Source organism: Rattus rattus, chromosome 1 (genome assembly GCF_011064425.1).
Source record: "Rattus rattus isolate New Zealand chromosome 1, Rrattus_CSIRO_v1, whole genome shotgun sequence".
NCBI classification, from domain to species: domain Eukaryota; kingdom Metazoa; phylum Chordata; class Mammalia; order Rodentia; family Muridae; genus Rattus; species Rattus rattus.
This window is the reverse complement of record NC_046154.1, coordinates 67,372,650-67,388,733: the sequence shown is the minus strand read 5'-3', so window position 1 is coordinate 67,388,733 and position 16,084 is coordinate 67,372,650. Positions and strand designations below refer to the sequence as shown.

The 16,084-nt window shown below is 41.1% G+C and overlaps 1 protein-coding gene across 1 annotated transcript in view; it reads right to left on the bottom strand.

The window, feature by feature from the left end:
* Haus6 (HAUS augmin like complex subunit 6) overlaps window positions 1-14,345 on the bottom strand; it is a 34,225-nt gene extending 19,880 nt beyond the window's left edge. Inside the window, exons 1-8 of the mRNA XM_032902249.1 lie at window positions 13,939-14,345; window positions 10,631-10,726; window positions 8,411-8,489; window positions 6,903-7,035; window positions 3,821-3,965; window positions 1,852-1,917; window positions 1,340-1,388; window positions 45-215 (exon numbers count right to left, since the gene is read on the bottom strand). Of these exons, the coding sequence (XP_032758140.1) occupies window positions 45-215; window positions 1,340-1,388; window positions 1,852-1,917; window positions 3,821-3,965; window positions 6,903-7,035; window positions 8,411-8,489; window positions 10,631-10,726; window positions 13,939-14,066 (867 nt within the window). The 5' untranslated portion in view covers window positions 14,067-14,345. The remainder of the gene's footprint in view (window positions 1-44; window positions 216-1,339; window positions 1,389-1,851; window positions 1,918-3,820; window positions 3,966-6,902; window positions 7,036-8,410; window positions 8,490-10,630; window positions 10,727-13,938) is intronic.
* Window positions 14,346-16,084: the final 1,739 nt, after the last annotated feature.

Here is a 16,084-nt window from a genome sequence, read left to right as displayed (position 1 = left end):
CTATTTTAGCATGTTTAGCATGTTTCCTTTACAGCAAAACCTACCTGACATATCTGCTCCTCTAGTCTGTCAAGTAAGAGCCTTGGAATATTAACAGAAACACTAGCCCCATCCAAAGCATACTGGTTGACAAAACTGAAGAGTGAGCTAACAACTTCTCTCTCCTTTTCCAAAACCATGAGTGTCTCATTCACTGAAGTCCACAAAGACCGAACCTTTGAAAACAAAACAAAATATAAAATCCACACATGTGTCCATACTAAGAAAAATTTGGCATAAATTTGGCTAATAACGAATGAAATATAGCTGATGAGAAAATTAAGTAATTCTTCACTAAGAAACCTTGGCTGGCAAAGAAGCGGCTTAGACAACACTAACCTCCAACTCCTAAGATCAGCCTGCTCTGCCTCTCCAGCGCTAAGATCAAAGGCTTGTGCCATCACAGCTGAGCTAAGGAACTTCTTAGGGAAAATACAGTTTACATAAATTCCAAACAAACTTTAAAATTCTTTATACTATCACCCCAAAACTGTGGTACCTATGGAAAGCTCAAAAGTGAAGAAAACAAATGCCAAAGGGGAGGGAAGGGGAGGGGAAGGGAAAAACAAAACAAATGAAAAGGACTCAGTCAGAAAAGAACTAACAGGAGCAAGTGAGAAACAGCCATACCCTTCGTTTTCAAACAAAGATAAAGTGAGCATAAACACTATGGACTTAGTTTCCCTTGAGAGCGATGATGTGTTTTTTAATAATATTTTTTCTGTTTTATTTTAACATTTTATTACGGTTGTTTTATGGGTATGGATGTTTTGTCTTCGTGTATGCCTATACACCAGATTCACCCACTGCTAGCTAACACCAAAACAGGACATCGGGTCTCCTGGGACCGGAGTTATACATGATTGTGAGGAGCTATGTGGATACGAGGAACCAAACCTAGGTCCTCCAGAAAAGCAGCCAACGCTCTAACCTGAGCCATCTCTCCTGCTCTTTCCTATCCCTCATATGCTACAGATTCGTTATAGAGAACTTAGAAAACCGCAAACCAAACCTTTCCATCAATAACCTACAGTGAACATTTTGTTATCTCCTATTGTGATATATAGATATATTGGTGTGTGTGTGTGTGTGTGTGTGTGTGTGTGTGTGTGTGTGTGTGTGTGTATAAAACCTATATTTTTAAGTAAAACTAAAATTATTACATATGTTCTTTTTTGCTGTGTCTCACTTGGAATTACATCATCAGGATTCTGTAATATACTGATCTAAAAATGCTAACATTGAGACCCCAGAGAGCCATTCACAATAAACAGATCCCCTGCTATTCAAAGTGTCTCACCTTTTGAATCTTCTCTTGTATATTACTCTTTTCATCACAGGGTCCCAGTCTAATAAAAAAATTAAATGACTGAATTATTCATAGAAAAAATTCACATGGTAATTTTCTTACATCCAAGAAACTAAGTGGTCTGCAAACTACAAACAGGTATTTCAGTTAAAAAATAGTAATTCTCCAACTATCAACCGAGTGTGGTGGTACAAGTCTTTAATCTGGATGCTCAGTAGGCAAAGGCAGGTAGATCTCTTATCGGTTCAACATTAGCATGATCTACATAAAGTGCTAAACCAGCCAGGGCTACAAACGTAGTGAGATCCTGTTTCAAAAACAAAGAACTCAACAATGCAATAATAAATTTTAGAACTGCATTAAAAGTGAGAAAAAAAATGTTCTAGTCCTAGCATCAACTAAGTAATGACATATTATTCTCCTACTCTTAGTAGTCCCATTACTTGTAAAATTCAAATCTTAAACTTTATATAAGGTATATTCCAGCTCTAAAAGTCACTTGCCTTTTAATTTGGTTTTGTAGACCCATGCATTCTGATCTTGCGTTTCGTACTTGCTTAACAGTCAGACTGTAAGAAACAACAGAAAAGAACATCCCATTATAATTAACTGGTATGCCTCACTTGTTTACTTTCTTTTCTTATCTTTACTGTGCTTTAACAGTAAAAATTCAAGCAAGAGGCTTCAGAGGGGTAAAGTACTTGCCTCCAAGCCTGACCACACAGTCAATACCCAGACCATCCAGCAGATGAGAAACAACTTTCAAAAGTTGTCCTGGGGCTGGAGAGATGGCTCAGCGGTTAAGAGCACCCGACTACTCTTCCAGAGGTCCTGAGTTCAATTCCCAGCAACCACATGGTAGCTCACAACCATCTGTAAAGAGATCCGATACCCTCTTCTGGTGTGTCTGAAGACTGCTACAGTGTACTTATATATAATAAATGAATAAGTCTTTAAAAAAAAAAAAAAAAAGAAGTTGTCCTGACTTGCACTGACACAATGTGAAACATACACACACAATATGCTTATTTTTACAAGTAAAAGTAAAGACAGTCAACTCCTTGTCAGTCTTATCTGTCTCATTTCATGTTGTAACAACAGTACACACGTGGAAAAAAAATGAAAAAGATTTATTGAGTAAGTAGATAAACAGACATATAAAATACTATGAACTGGATCATGCGACATGCTTGTAATCCTTAGGATGTAGAAGCAAGAGGAGCACATGTTCAAGGTCGTTGTACATGGCAAAGCCCAGGTCAGCCAGGACTTCACAGGGAGACCCTCTCAATCAACCAAAATTAGATAGGAAGATGTACAGATAGACAGAAGGAAGGAAGGAAGGAAGGAAGGAAGGAAGGAAGGAAGGAAGGAAGGAAGGAAGGAAGGCAGGCAGGCAGACAGACAGACACAGGTACACACACACACACACACACACACACACACTTTGCTACTTTGTGGTTCCTTGTTTTCCCACACTGGATCTCACCCCTACCACTAGAGAGGAGATAAAGAGATAAAGAATGGGAGGGGGGTTGGGGATTTAGCTCAGTGGTAGAGCGCTTGCCCTAGCAATCCTAAAGGCCCTGGGTTCGGTCCCCAGCTCGAAAAAAAATAGAAAAGAAAAAAAAAAAAAAAAAAAAAAGAATGGGAGGAGGGGGGGGAAGAGAGAGACAGACAGACAGAGAGACAGACAGACAGACAGAGAGACACAGACCAACAATCACCAAACCCACCATCTTGGGGGCCTATTGTTTATATACCCATTTAAGTCCAAACATCACACAACTGCAGAAACGATCTGCAGCTGGCAAAACCACACCTCTGCTAGAGCACAAGGCAAATCATAGTCAGCTACTGCAGACAGTCCAAAGTAACCCCATATTCTCATACCTGGGATTAAAACAAAAACAAACTCTTATTTCTGTTTTTTAAAGAAACCAAAATTCCGGAATTCTCACTACATGCAGTGGTCTACTATATAAAGTAACTAAAATATGGAATACTTGTTGAAAGGTATAAAATATCTACTAAAACTATGAAATAAACATTAAAAAGTTACAAAATGTATATCCAGACCAAAAAAAAAAAATTCAAAATAGAGTCAGGACGGTTAGAATTCAAAACTCCAACTCCATGGCTAGGGAGATGGCTAAGCACTGGAGAGCACTTGCTGCCCTCACGGTCTCTAGTTTAATTCCCAGCACCATGTGGCTCACAACTCTCTGTAACTGCACTTCCAAAAGAATCAGCAATCTCTTCTGGCCTCTGTGGGCATCAGGTACATGTGGTATACAGACATATGTTCAAGCAAAGCACCCATAAACATAAAATAAAAATAATTTTCAAAATTGTAGAGTTAAAATGCAATATTAATACCACGATTTTGAAGTAGGCCATTTCTGAACATATTTATATTGGTGATATTTACTCAAAAAGGAAATAATTTTCTAAATTTAAAATATTACTTACTGCGCATTATCCTGGTATTTTTGGGTAACATAATGTTCTCTTTGCAAAACCTGTAAAAATCTGTTGCGTGCTACATGGCATCTGGCAAGGCACTTGTGCATATCTTGTGGCTTTGCATTAAATGTTTCTGCAAAATGTGGAGAATCTAAACAGAAGGCAAGATCACAGAAAACGTCACCATGAGCTTGTCTTTCCAGTAAGACAAGAGAAAACCAAATAAAATGAGTGCCATTTTTTTCAATCAACTCTTCACTTTGCTAGTGATGACCAATGATGACGAATCCTTACAATCCCATCTGAGGTCAGGTTTTCATCTACACATCTTACTAAACACAGATCAACAGTAAGGATAGGATACTCCCTCAGTCTCCGTCCCCATACCACACTTAATGCTTACCCACATCCCAGCATGCTGCAGATACCTCCACAATGTCTAACTACTTGAAGAAAATCACTGAATACAGAGGTCTCCTAAACAATGGAAATCTCAGCTGCATGCTGGGTACATAAATTAAGGTTTTTGTCTGGTATAATAAAAAGCAGTTCTAAAAAGAAAGTTCTGATACCCAATGAACCAAAATCAGGGCTACAGCCTCATTTATGAGTTTTCTCCACCTTTTGTTTTGTTTGCGTAGTGTTTGAGACAATCTCACCATGCATCCAAGCTAGCCTGAAATGTACACTGTTGTCCAGGCTGACCTCAAACTAACAATCTTCCTGACTAAGCCTCCCAAAGGTTAGAATTAAAAGTATGCATTAAACACCAGCCAGACATGGTCTCCTATGAAGAGACCCATGAAGGAGGCTTGAACTTACTATGCAACAAAGTTGGCTCTCAACTTGAGGTCAGCCTGCCTCAGCCTTCTAGGGCTTAAAGTATAGGTCTGTATAACCATTTCTGAATCTATTGTCTGAGAGAGAGAGAAAGAGAGCGACAGAGAGAGAGAGAGAGAGAGAGAGAGAGAGAGAGAGAGAGAGAGAGAGAGAGAGAGAGGGAGCCTACTTATGTATATGTGCAAAAGGTTTGTTTTTTCGTTTTCTTTTCCGGTTGTGAGTCTAGGCTTTAACAGCTGAGCAATCTATCCACATTGCTAGGCAATATGATACAAGTCTGTAATCCTAAAACGAGGGAGACTGAGGCTAAAAAGAATGAAGGGAAGGTAGGAGAGATAAAAGAAGGGAGCCAGGAGGGGGAAGAAAGAAGAAACATTCACTTAGATTACTGATTACACCGTTTATATAACTGAAACATCAAACTGCCAGGCCTGGTAGCCACTGGTAGGAGGTCAATCCGAGTTTGAGGCCGGGCTGGTCTACATAGTGAGTTCCAAAATAGCCAGTTAGGCAGAGAGGACCCGACTAAGGGGAAAAAAAAAAAAAAAAGAGGAAAGAGAGAGAGAAAAAAAAAACATAAAGTCAAACAACACAGGGTGAGCCAGGCAGTGGTGGAGGTGACAGTGGTGCACACCTTTAATCCCAGCACTTGGCAGGCAGATCTGAGTTCAAGGCCAGTCTGGCCCACAGAGTTGAGCTCCAGGACAGCCAAATACACAAGAGAAACCCGATCTTGCAAAAATAAACAAGCAAAAAACCCAAACAAACAACAACAAAAATCAAGGGGTGAGTTCTTGTATTTTGATTTTTAACAGAATATACTACCTATTCAAAATAAGCTATGTCAGGGACTCAGAAGGCAGCAGAGTTCAATGCTTCAACGCTTACTTCTGCCTTATGACTGTCCACATTTTATGAGCAAAACTAACAGTGTCGGGTTGGGATTTAGCTCAGTGGTAGAGTGCTTGCCTAGGAAGCACAAGGCCCTGGGTTCGGTCCCCAGCTCCAAAAAAAAAACCTAACAGTGTCACAGCTTTTATTACCATATATTTTTATTAGCTGTAAGAATTCATTTATTTGGTTTTTAGGAACCAGTGAATTAAAATTTTGAAATAAAAACCACCAATCAAAGCCAGCATGTTGTGTGTAGCTTTTTGCTTCCCTGCCTAAGCTCCAGGATCGGGCAGCACTACCAGCCCCCACTCAGCTTCTCTTGAATCCATGGATAAAAGACACAAACTTTCAACTTGCCTTCTTGGGACAATTACTGGGTGCTACTCTCTTCCGCCTGGAAAAGCATGTCCATATCAATATTCTCAGCTCTGCACCTCCTACCTGCCCTAAACTTTAGTTATTAAAGTCCCCTGACCACCCACCTGAAGGAGCAGCCTGTGTGGCTCACAGGGCTGGGCAACTTTTCCTCCACTAGAAGCCTGATGAACTCTGTATTCCTTCCTTTTTCTGTAGGGACCCAGAAGTCCCACCTATCCCTTCTGCCCATCAATTAGCTCATGGCTTCTTTACTGGCAGATCAAGAACCATTTGGGAAACAGGACCTTAGTATCAGAATCACACCTACACCAGTTACCAAACTAAACTTCTAACAATATTTACCATGCTGGATTAGAGGTATAATTTGTCTCAGTGGCTGCCTTTAAGCAAGCAAGGTAAAACTGAGTTTCTCCAATGTCTTTAAGACATGTTCTCACAAGCCCATATAGAAGGGGAGGGGGAGGGGCTAGGGGGATGTTGGCCCAGAAACCAGGAAGGGGGAATAACAATCGAAATGTAAATAAGATATACTCAAGTTAATAAAGATTAAAAAAAAAAAAAAAAAAAAAAAAAGACATGTTCTCACTAGGTAGTGATGGTTTTGCCCAAAACTTGTTATTCAGCACAAGGAGGCTTACTCTTCTATTCCTCCCACCTCAGCCCCAGGATAGTAGGCATGTGCCATGCTTGCAGCTTCTCTGTCTCTGAACTGTTATAGAAACAAAACAGAGGGAAGGAATAAAGCCTAAAATACTTATCTGACCTTTCTATGGAGAATGTACTCCAAACTCTGTACCAGAGCATAACAAAGTGACACATATATTAACAGGCTCATTGTGAGGTTTCCAGCCTAGATAGTAAAATATTAACCACATGCTTTTTCAGGCAAATGAATGGCTTAACTCATTTTCATCTTGATTTTAAAATAATAAATAACAATTAAGAATAAAAACAAATAAAGTATAAGTAAACTTACTGTTAGAGTTTGTTTTAATATATTTGATTGCAACATATCTTGCAAAATGATACATCAGATGAATAAACTTAGGACCGCCGGGAGACATAAGCAATGAGCCAACAACCTGAGGAAAACTACTCCCACATTCAGCCTAGGGAAGAGGACATGACATGATTCAATCAACAATTTTAATCACTGATTTTTAATTTCATTATTTTATTTGTGTGGGTGCTTTGCCTGCATGTATGCCTGTGTATAGATGCATACACTCAAGGTTATGGCCAGAAAAAGGCATCAGATCCCCTAGAACTGGAGTTTATTGGAACTGGAGTTTGTGAGCTGCTGCTATGGTTATGTGGGTGCTAGGAATCAAACCTGAGTCCTCTGGAAGAGTAGCCAATGCTCTAAACCACTGAGCCCCATCCTATGACAATTCTGCAATAGAGGCCACATGTCAGCTCCTCACTGTAGCACAGTAAACCATCAACCCTTCAAAGCAGTGGCCTGGAAAAATCAGATTTCCATGGAGGAATGGAAAATACGCAGAAAACATAAAGTTGCAGCTAATTACTACCTCCAGCCCACTCCCACCATTTTTTAAACTAAGAAAGTTGAGTAGAGTGTTAAGAGTTACAATCCCAGCACTAGGGAGAGAAACAAAATCATAAAGGGCTGTGAATGTTGACACAGGCTTTTAGGCTGAGCACTCGGGCAGAGAAGGGTAGAAAGATCTCTAGGAGCTCAAAACCAGACTGATCTGTGTATCAATTCCAGGCCAGCTAGAGCTATACTCTGGAGGCTGGGAGATAGCTCAGTGGATAAAGTACTTATCACATAAGCAGGAGGAAGAGTTAAAATTCCCAGAATCCAAAAAGAAGCCAGATAGGCAGAGCACCTGCCTGTAATCCAGCACTCTGGGACACATAAACAATTTTTCTGGTAGCAGTAACAGGCAGGCTCTAAGTTCAGAAAAAGAACCAGCTTTGGAAAGGCATGGTGGCCCACACCTTTAATAGGAGCATTTGGGAGCCAAAGGCAAGCCAATCTTGAGTCCAAAGCCAGCCTGTTCTACAGAGCCTGTTCCAGGACAGCCAGAGCTGAAACCCTGTCTCAAAAAATCAAAAGAAAAGTATAATCAAGTTAGACATCCAAAAATCTACCTTGGGCCTAGACATACTCACACATTTCATCTGTTGAAAAGGATTAATGTAGTTTAATAGTTAGTTGTTCTTGGTTTGGTTAGATGGTTTTACTAGGGTGATGGAACCCAAGGCTTACACACTCTAGGCAAGTGTCCTAGCACTGAGCTACATCCTCAGTCTTTTCAAAGGGATATTTTTGTTTGTTGTTGTGTTTATTTCTGTAAGACAATCTGTCACCCTGGCTGGCCTAGAACTCACTACAAAGGCCAGGTTAGCCTTAGTCTGGATGGTCCTCCTGCCTCTCTCTGCCTCTCAAGCACTGGGATTACAGGCACACCTGGACCTTCAAATCTGCATTTTCTATTTTACAAAGGAAATACTTACAGAAATCTCTTTTAACCATTCACAACAATGTTTCCGGAATTCCATGTCAAGTTTTTGGTCAAATGGAGGCCAGCAATCTCTTGAAAAGATAAGAACAGTAGACTAATGAACACTTTGGTCTTAGTTTAGATTTTATTGCTGTAAAGAGACATCAGGACCAAGGCAATTCAGATAAAGAAATACATTTAGTTGGTGCTGGCTTACAGTTTCCATGTTTAGTCCATTATCATGGGGGAGCAGGGCAGTGTGAAAGCAGACATGAAGGCTAGAGGAACCAAAAGTTCTACGTTTTCGTCTGCAGGCAGAAGAGGACTGTGTGTGGCATCAGTTGTAGCTTGAGCATTTAACACCTCAAACTCAGCCTCTACAGTGACACTCTTCCTCTAACAAGGCTACAATAAGACCATACCTACTAACAGTGACATTCCCTATGGCCAAGCATTTATACACGAATCTATGGGGGGGGGGGGTAATTACTACCACACCTCCCAAAATACAAAATTTAAAAAACATCAGATTTGTTCCCCACAGTAGAAACATTAAAGCAAAACAAATTAAACTAGTATTCCTAGTCTGAACTAAAGATATCAGCCTATGAGAAAACAGTTCTTAGGTCATTATTATAAGAAGTTCATTTGATTACAAATAATTATTATAGAGATTTGCCAAGAAAAATAAGGCAATCTTGGTGCAAGCTTTTAATCTGAGCACTGGGGTAAGGCAGAGGCATGTGGAACTCTGTGAGTTCAAAATCTACAGAGAACCAGGCAGGCAAGGGGTAACAGTGACACCCTAGCTTTGGAAAAGGGGGTAGGGGACACTTTACAATTTACCTATTACTCCCTCAATAACCTTTTTTTGTCCACTTATTTACTGAGGTATACTTATTTAAAGAATCAAGTTTTGAGCCCAATGAGTTTATGCCTTTAATCCCTGAAGACAGGAGGAAAAAGCAGGAGCATCTCTGGGAGTTCCAGGTCAACCAGGGCAACATAGAGACCCGACCTCTCAAAAACAATCACGTTGTTTGTACTTTGGAACACGTAGGGTTGTAAATTTAATCCCTGGTAGACAAGGAAAACAACAATACATTTACAGAAAACAGGACTGAAGGCTAGAATGTAAACAAGTTATATTCTCAGCTAAGTGACTTTAGGAATAACGCTTACTTCTGTCTTCACATTATCTAAAACACAGACTGAGCCATGATGGTTTTAATCAGGGAAAAAACATCAGAAAAATCTGAAGCCCCTTGTAGTGTTCTGAATAACAAAGCCCCCACAGGCCCATATTTGAATGTTTTTGTCACCAGCGAGTGGAACTCTTTATGATAGAATTAGAAGGATTTAGCTAGGTAGTGTTACTTGTCTTTAATACCAGCGCTAGGGAGGCAGAGGCAGAAAAGGGTGTTGTATCCCCTGGAACCAGAGTTACATACAGACGGTTGTAAACCAACATGTGGGTGTGGGAAATCAAATACAGGTCCTCTAGAACAGCCAGTGCACTTAAGCATAGCCATCTCTGTAGTGCCCTCAAAATAAAAATTTTACAGAGGAAAAAATAAGTATATATCAACCCATTAATTTTTAGACCATGAAGCTGATGTGGTGGCACATATCTTTAATCCCAGCACTACAGGCAGAAGCAGATGTTAGAGACCAGTCTGGTCTACATATTATACATACTGAGCTCCAGGCTAGCCAAACATAGTAAGACCCTGTCTCAATCCTCCCATCAAAAGACCATAAAGAATAGCAGGTCAAACTGTAAAGAACAAAATCTACAATATTTATGAAACATACAGTATTTTAAAATAAGCACACAAACACACACCCCCAAGCCCTCGCCTAGCTATATAAGGCGTAAGCACTTCCATTTCTAAGGATACATCCACTCTAAACAAGTTACTGACCAGCTGGCTGTGGTACACGCCTTTAATCCCAACACTCGGAGGCAGAAGCATGTGGATCTCTGAGTTCAAAGCCAGCCTAACCTACAGAGTGAGTTCAGGACAGACAGTGCTACACAGAGAAACACTGTCTTGAAAAACCGAAGGAAGGAATGAAGGGAGGAAAGGAGGGAGGAGGGAGGGAGGGGAGGGAGGGGGAGGGAGGGGGGGAGGGAGGAGGAGGGAGGGGAGGAAGGAGAGGAGGAGGACATTTTCAAATCTGAGCATGAGACATTTCAAAAAAGAAGAAAATGAAATAATTTTTTTCTTACCTGAAAACTTCTTTGGCAAGAGACTCATCCAGTGTTTTAAACAAAAAATAAGAAACTATATGAAAGGCATCGCGGTTCAGTTTGTCAAACATGTCCCTAATGGTTTAAAGTGAAAAGGCAAAGACAAATGATTAATAAAGCGATTTGGCATCCAAAGCTGTCTAGATACTGCACTAAAGAGGTTCATCATAACTGCTTATGTATTCACTCACATGCTATTTCTCATTCTCAAGAGGTCAAGGCAAGTTAACTTTTCTTATTCAGGTACATTTTATACACAATTGACAAGCATGGGGGGAGGGGCAGCAGCGGAGATGTAAAGTGAGTAAATAAATGGAGAAAAACGAGACAAGCAGACAAGCTTTTATTTTCTGATTGTGAAAACAGAGATTCAAATGAACAACTAGCCTTTGCTTTATTGCTAGGACACTAAACAGAAAGGGACGAAAGCCTAATTACCTAGCAGAGAAGAGACCCTCTGACGGGATTTACTAAGTAGTAGATAGTAACAAAAGCTAAAGTTTTTTGAGAACTTGATACTTGTTGGGTAACTATTTTAGACCTTTTACAGATAGCAATCTATCCCAACTTCTTCCTTAAGTACTATACTATTTTCTTAAGATGCATTTTAATAATTTGCTTGTCCTCACTATATACACAAACTTTAAGCTAGAAGCTAGAAAAACTGTCTCCTCCCAAAAATATCCTAGTTGGACGAGCATTCAACAGGTGTTGAGTGGACACATACACCACCTCCACCTCTTTTCCTTCCCGCTGCCAATGTACAGGTGTGGATAACTATGCAGCTCTCCTTTCCCTCTAGTCCACGCCCTAACAAAACTAATGAGACTTTCCAAATACAGTCTTTGAGACAAATCCTTGGGCTGAGACAGTTTATAAGAACAGAAGTTAATATATGCTCATATAAACTATAAACTCATAGAATTACAAAAAGTTTGCCACAGAGGTGAACAGAATTTGTTGTCTTTAAGTAAGCATAATATGATATTCGCCCTCAAAGTTATAATTAAGTTTGATTGGTAACTGTTTAGTAGTTACTATTATTAGCATATGCAGTGCTTTGTTTAGAAGTCTGTTCTAGGTGGTTCAGCAGGTAAAGGTGCTTACCACTAAGCCTTACTACCTGAGATCCATTCCATCCCTGGGACACCCACATGGTGGCAGGAAAGTGTTGACTCCACACAAATATATTTCTATATATCTATCTACATTTATATCTATATCTATATCTACATATATAGAGAGAGACTGAGAAATCAAGAAATAGATGAGACACCTTAATAAAGGAACTTGCTTCCCAGAATTGCAAGCCGGGAGATCTGAGTTCTATTCCAAACTCCGGTAAATCATCTAACATAACATTGTCCTTTGATGTTCACACACTTGACATGCACACAGACAGACAGTAAATGAAACCCCACCTGACAGTTGGAGGTAGAGACAGGAGGATTAGGAGTAAAAGGAAGGAAGAAAAAGAAGGAGGGAGGGGGAAGGGAGGGAAAAATAGATGCCTAGGTGCATTAATACAGTCACTAGAACTGAAATTATATTGGCAACAGTCAGGCATAATGGACACTCCTGCAATCCTAGCACTCCACAAGTCAAGGCAAAAGGATCATCACAAGTACAAGGCAGGCTGGGTGGAGTAAGATCTATCTCAAGAAACAAGCCAAGCTGAGCATAGTGTCTCATGCCTTTAGTCCCAGTACCTAGGAAACAGAGGCAAATGGATCTCTTGTGAATCTAAGGACAGCCTGGTCTACATGGTAAGTTCCAGGATAGCCAGAGAGCTAAACAGTGAGACCCTGTCTTGAAAAAACAAAAGTTGAAGAGAAAAAGAAAACGACTAAATAGATGGAGGCAACAGATGACAGATGTATCCTCAGATTATTCTTGTCCTTGGTGAGGAACATAAACTGTCTCCAGCCCTGTTTCTGGAAATTCCAACACCCTCTTCTGGTAGCATAACTCAATGTGAGGGAGGGTCTTGAAAGATGTAACAGCAGCAAAAGTTTCTGGAAATGCATCAACCAAAAGTTAACACAAAATCAGCACTTAAGCAGAGGCAAGCAGATCTGGAGGCCAAGCTCTATGATCTTCCATCGCAAAGAAAAAAAGGGCATTCCTTAGTATGCAAATTTACTTTCATCCTTAATAGTAAAATTACCTGTATGTCATGGAATTACTTTAAAATAACATATATAAACTATTGCAAGTGAATGATTGTATACTATATATATGTGTGTGTACGTATGTATGTATGTATATTTAACTGAGGTTGCATAAAAACGTCTAAAGCATCAAAAAAACAAAAGTCATTTAACCAGGCATGATGGTACATTTTAATCGGGGCACATAAGAGGCAGAGGCAGGCTGACATCTGAGTTCAAGGCTAGCTGCTCTAAAAAAAAGAACTCCAGGACAGCCAGGGTTGTTACACAGAGAAGCCTTGTCTTGAAAAAATAAACAAACAAAAAGATCAAACACAAAATTCAGAGACTGGAGAGATGTCTCTAGAGGTTAAGAGAATTGATTGCTCCTCCAAAAGACACCGGTTCAATTTCCAGAATCCACATGGCAGTTCTAAACTGAAACTCCAGTCCCAGGAGATCTGACAACCTTGCACAGACATACAAGCAAGCAAAACACCTATGCAGAGGAGCCAGACCGTGGTGGCACATGCCTTTAATCCCAGAACTCGGAACGCAGAGGCAGGCGGAGTCTATAGAGCGAGTTCCAGGACACCCAGGGCTACACAGAGAGAGGGTGTTTGGGTTTGGTTTTTTTGTTTTTTTGTCTCAAAATACCAAAATAATAAGTGATGATGATAATAATGATGGTGATGATATAGTAATGGAATCACTCTTTTAATTAAATTATAAAGAGAAAAGGGTGCTTGAAATTGGAAGCTCGGGTCTAAAGTACATGAGTATAAACAAGGAACTTCATTTTGTGATCACAACATAATAACTTAAGTGGCAAAAGAAAGGGTATCGGCCTTTGATTTTTCATTCATTGTTTTGGCCAGCTGGAACATGCTTTAGTTCGGATTCCAAGTTTAAACCCACAGTCAACTGCTTATAAGACGTTTGCATAAACAGTTCCCCGACGCCTCCCACCAACTACAGACCACAAAGGCAGGGAGGGTTAAGAGGGCCCGCCGTTTTGTCTCAACTGCAGGGCACTCCTCCCTACACTGGTGACGAACAGTCAGTCCCCCGCCATGGGCTGGCGGCCTCTGAGTTTTGCCTCCACCGGGGACCGCGCCACCGCCCGGGTCTCCTTACTCTCCAAGGTGCGCGTAGGATACCATCTTCCCGCCGACCCTGACGCCGGAACTCGGATCCAAACCCAGCGCCTGCAGGTACATCCAGAGATGCTGCTTCTCGAAAGCGGAGTCCCAGGCGGAGCTCATGCTTTCCAAAGGCACGGCGACTCTGACGGAGGAAAACGAAGGCACCGAAACTGTGAGGACCCTTGGACCCCTCCTCCTACAGGCATCCCGAGGTGACGGCAACCCCTCTGCTGCGGCCTCCCGCTGCCTCCTCTCCAAGAGCCATCACACCACAAAAGGCCGAACGCGCCCAGAAAACCAGGGCAGTGACTGCAGCGAAACACGCAAACCAAACTCCCGCGCTTGCGCAAGGACACAGTGCGCCGGCGCCGGCGCCGCCTGACTTCCGGGACTGGTCTTCCGAGGAGGCTCTAGCTCCCACCATGCAATGCGCCGTCTCCCTCAGAGAAACTACAAGACCCACAAAACCTTGCGTGACCAGCAACTTGCTCCAAGGGCGGGTAACCAGGTGTTTTCTAGAGCCCTCCGGGCCTAGGTTCTTTGAGTTTTCGGTTTCTCTTGCTCAGTATGTGATTGCTGTTCGGGAAAAGCTACACTGTAACCCTTTGTAGTGAGTAATGCAAGTGTATGACCCTGAACAAATTATCTTTTCCTTTGTTTTAAGCCAGGGTCTTGTCGGGTGGAGGCGGCGGTGTACTTTTTTTTTTTTAATACCAGCGCTCGAGAAGCGGAGAACTTGTTAGTTCGAGAACACTACTGAGTGAATTCTGGGACAGTCAGAGCTATACAAAGAAACCCTGTCTGGAAAAACACAAAACAAAACAAAAAAGACGGTCTTGCTATGTAGCTCTAACTGAGCTGGGACTCTGTATGTGTCCCAGGCTGGCATCGAAGTCTGTAACTGTCTTCCTACTATGAGAATTAATGGACAAGAGCCACTGGGTCAGGCGGAGTTGCTTATTGATCACCTCATCCCGAGTGCTTGGCAAAATTTATATTATCAAATGTTTCTTTGGTCGTAGAGGTTGGGAGTCGAGAGAAGATTTCTTTTAGCCTCATCTGGCCTTCAACTCCCTTTCCAAAGGAGGGTGACCCTGAATTCCTAATTCTGGAAGGCTCTCCATCTTCCAAATGCTGGCATTGGTGGGAGGCACCACCAGCCAGACTTCAACTTGCTGTACCAGAAGTCTGTCTCTTGCTAAGCATACAGCTTCCCCTTCCAGCACCCTGGCTATTCTTTCTCCATCATCCCCTCTATAACAAGTCTTTCAAGGTGGGAATATCATATTTCACATTACCATATCAAACAATTATTACCTCCTGACTTAGTAAAAGCACCAGCTCCTGTAGTTTTTGAGGAGGTCATCTGAGATTTCGCACCAGAGTTCATTCTGAGATCTGACGTTGCTCACAGGAGGTTTTGCATTATCCACATAGGTGATTAAATATCCCAGCCTCTCAGTTAACTGACCTTGTCTAAGTCTGTCTTCCGTTCTGTTTATGGTATGTAACCCTTTATGTTGTCATTTTTGCTGTAGTATTTCCATAATCTCTTCAACCTCCTAACTTCGATGCACAATCCCTCCACATCTCATATATTCATACATGAATTTGTGGAACTACACAGATGTACAGGATTCAATTTGCTTGATTTGTTATCCATATAGTGATTCAAATTATCCTTTATTTGGACAATGAGAACTTTCTCAAATTTCCAAGAAATTGAAGGCTCATTTTGGGCAGTTCCTGCCTCAGGCCTGGAGTCAGCCATTTCTTCCAGAAGCCCTGCTTTCTTTTAGTGAGAAATACTTTGTGACCACAACCTGGGAAAAATGACATTCATACTTACTAAAATATAGACCTGTATTTTAGTTTATAGAATATTTTTAGCTAATTAATACTTGATACTGTTCTGTGACCAGCGGTGTTTTGTGCCACTAGGCGTCTCACAAATTCGGTTGTTGAGATAATCTTTTTGTGAAGCGTGTGAAGGTGGTCATTGTACGTTCAGATATTGATGCTGTACCAGCAGACAGCCGAGTACTGTCCACATTTTTGTTTTGTTATTCTTATGGATTATCAACTGTCCCAGTATTTTGTAAACATATGCCTTCCTCACTTACTAACTGATTTTATAA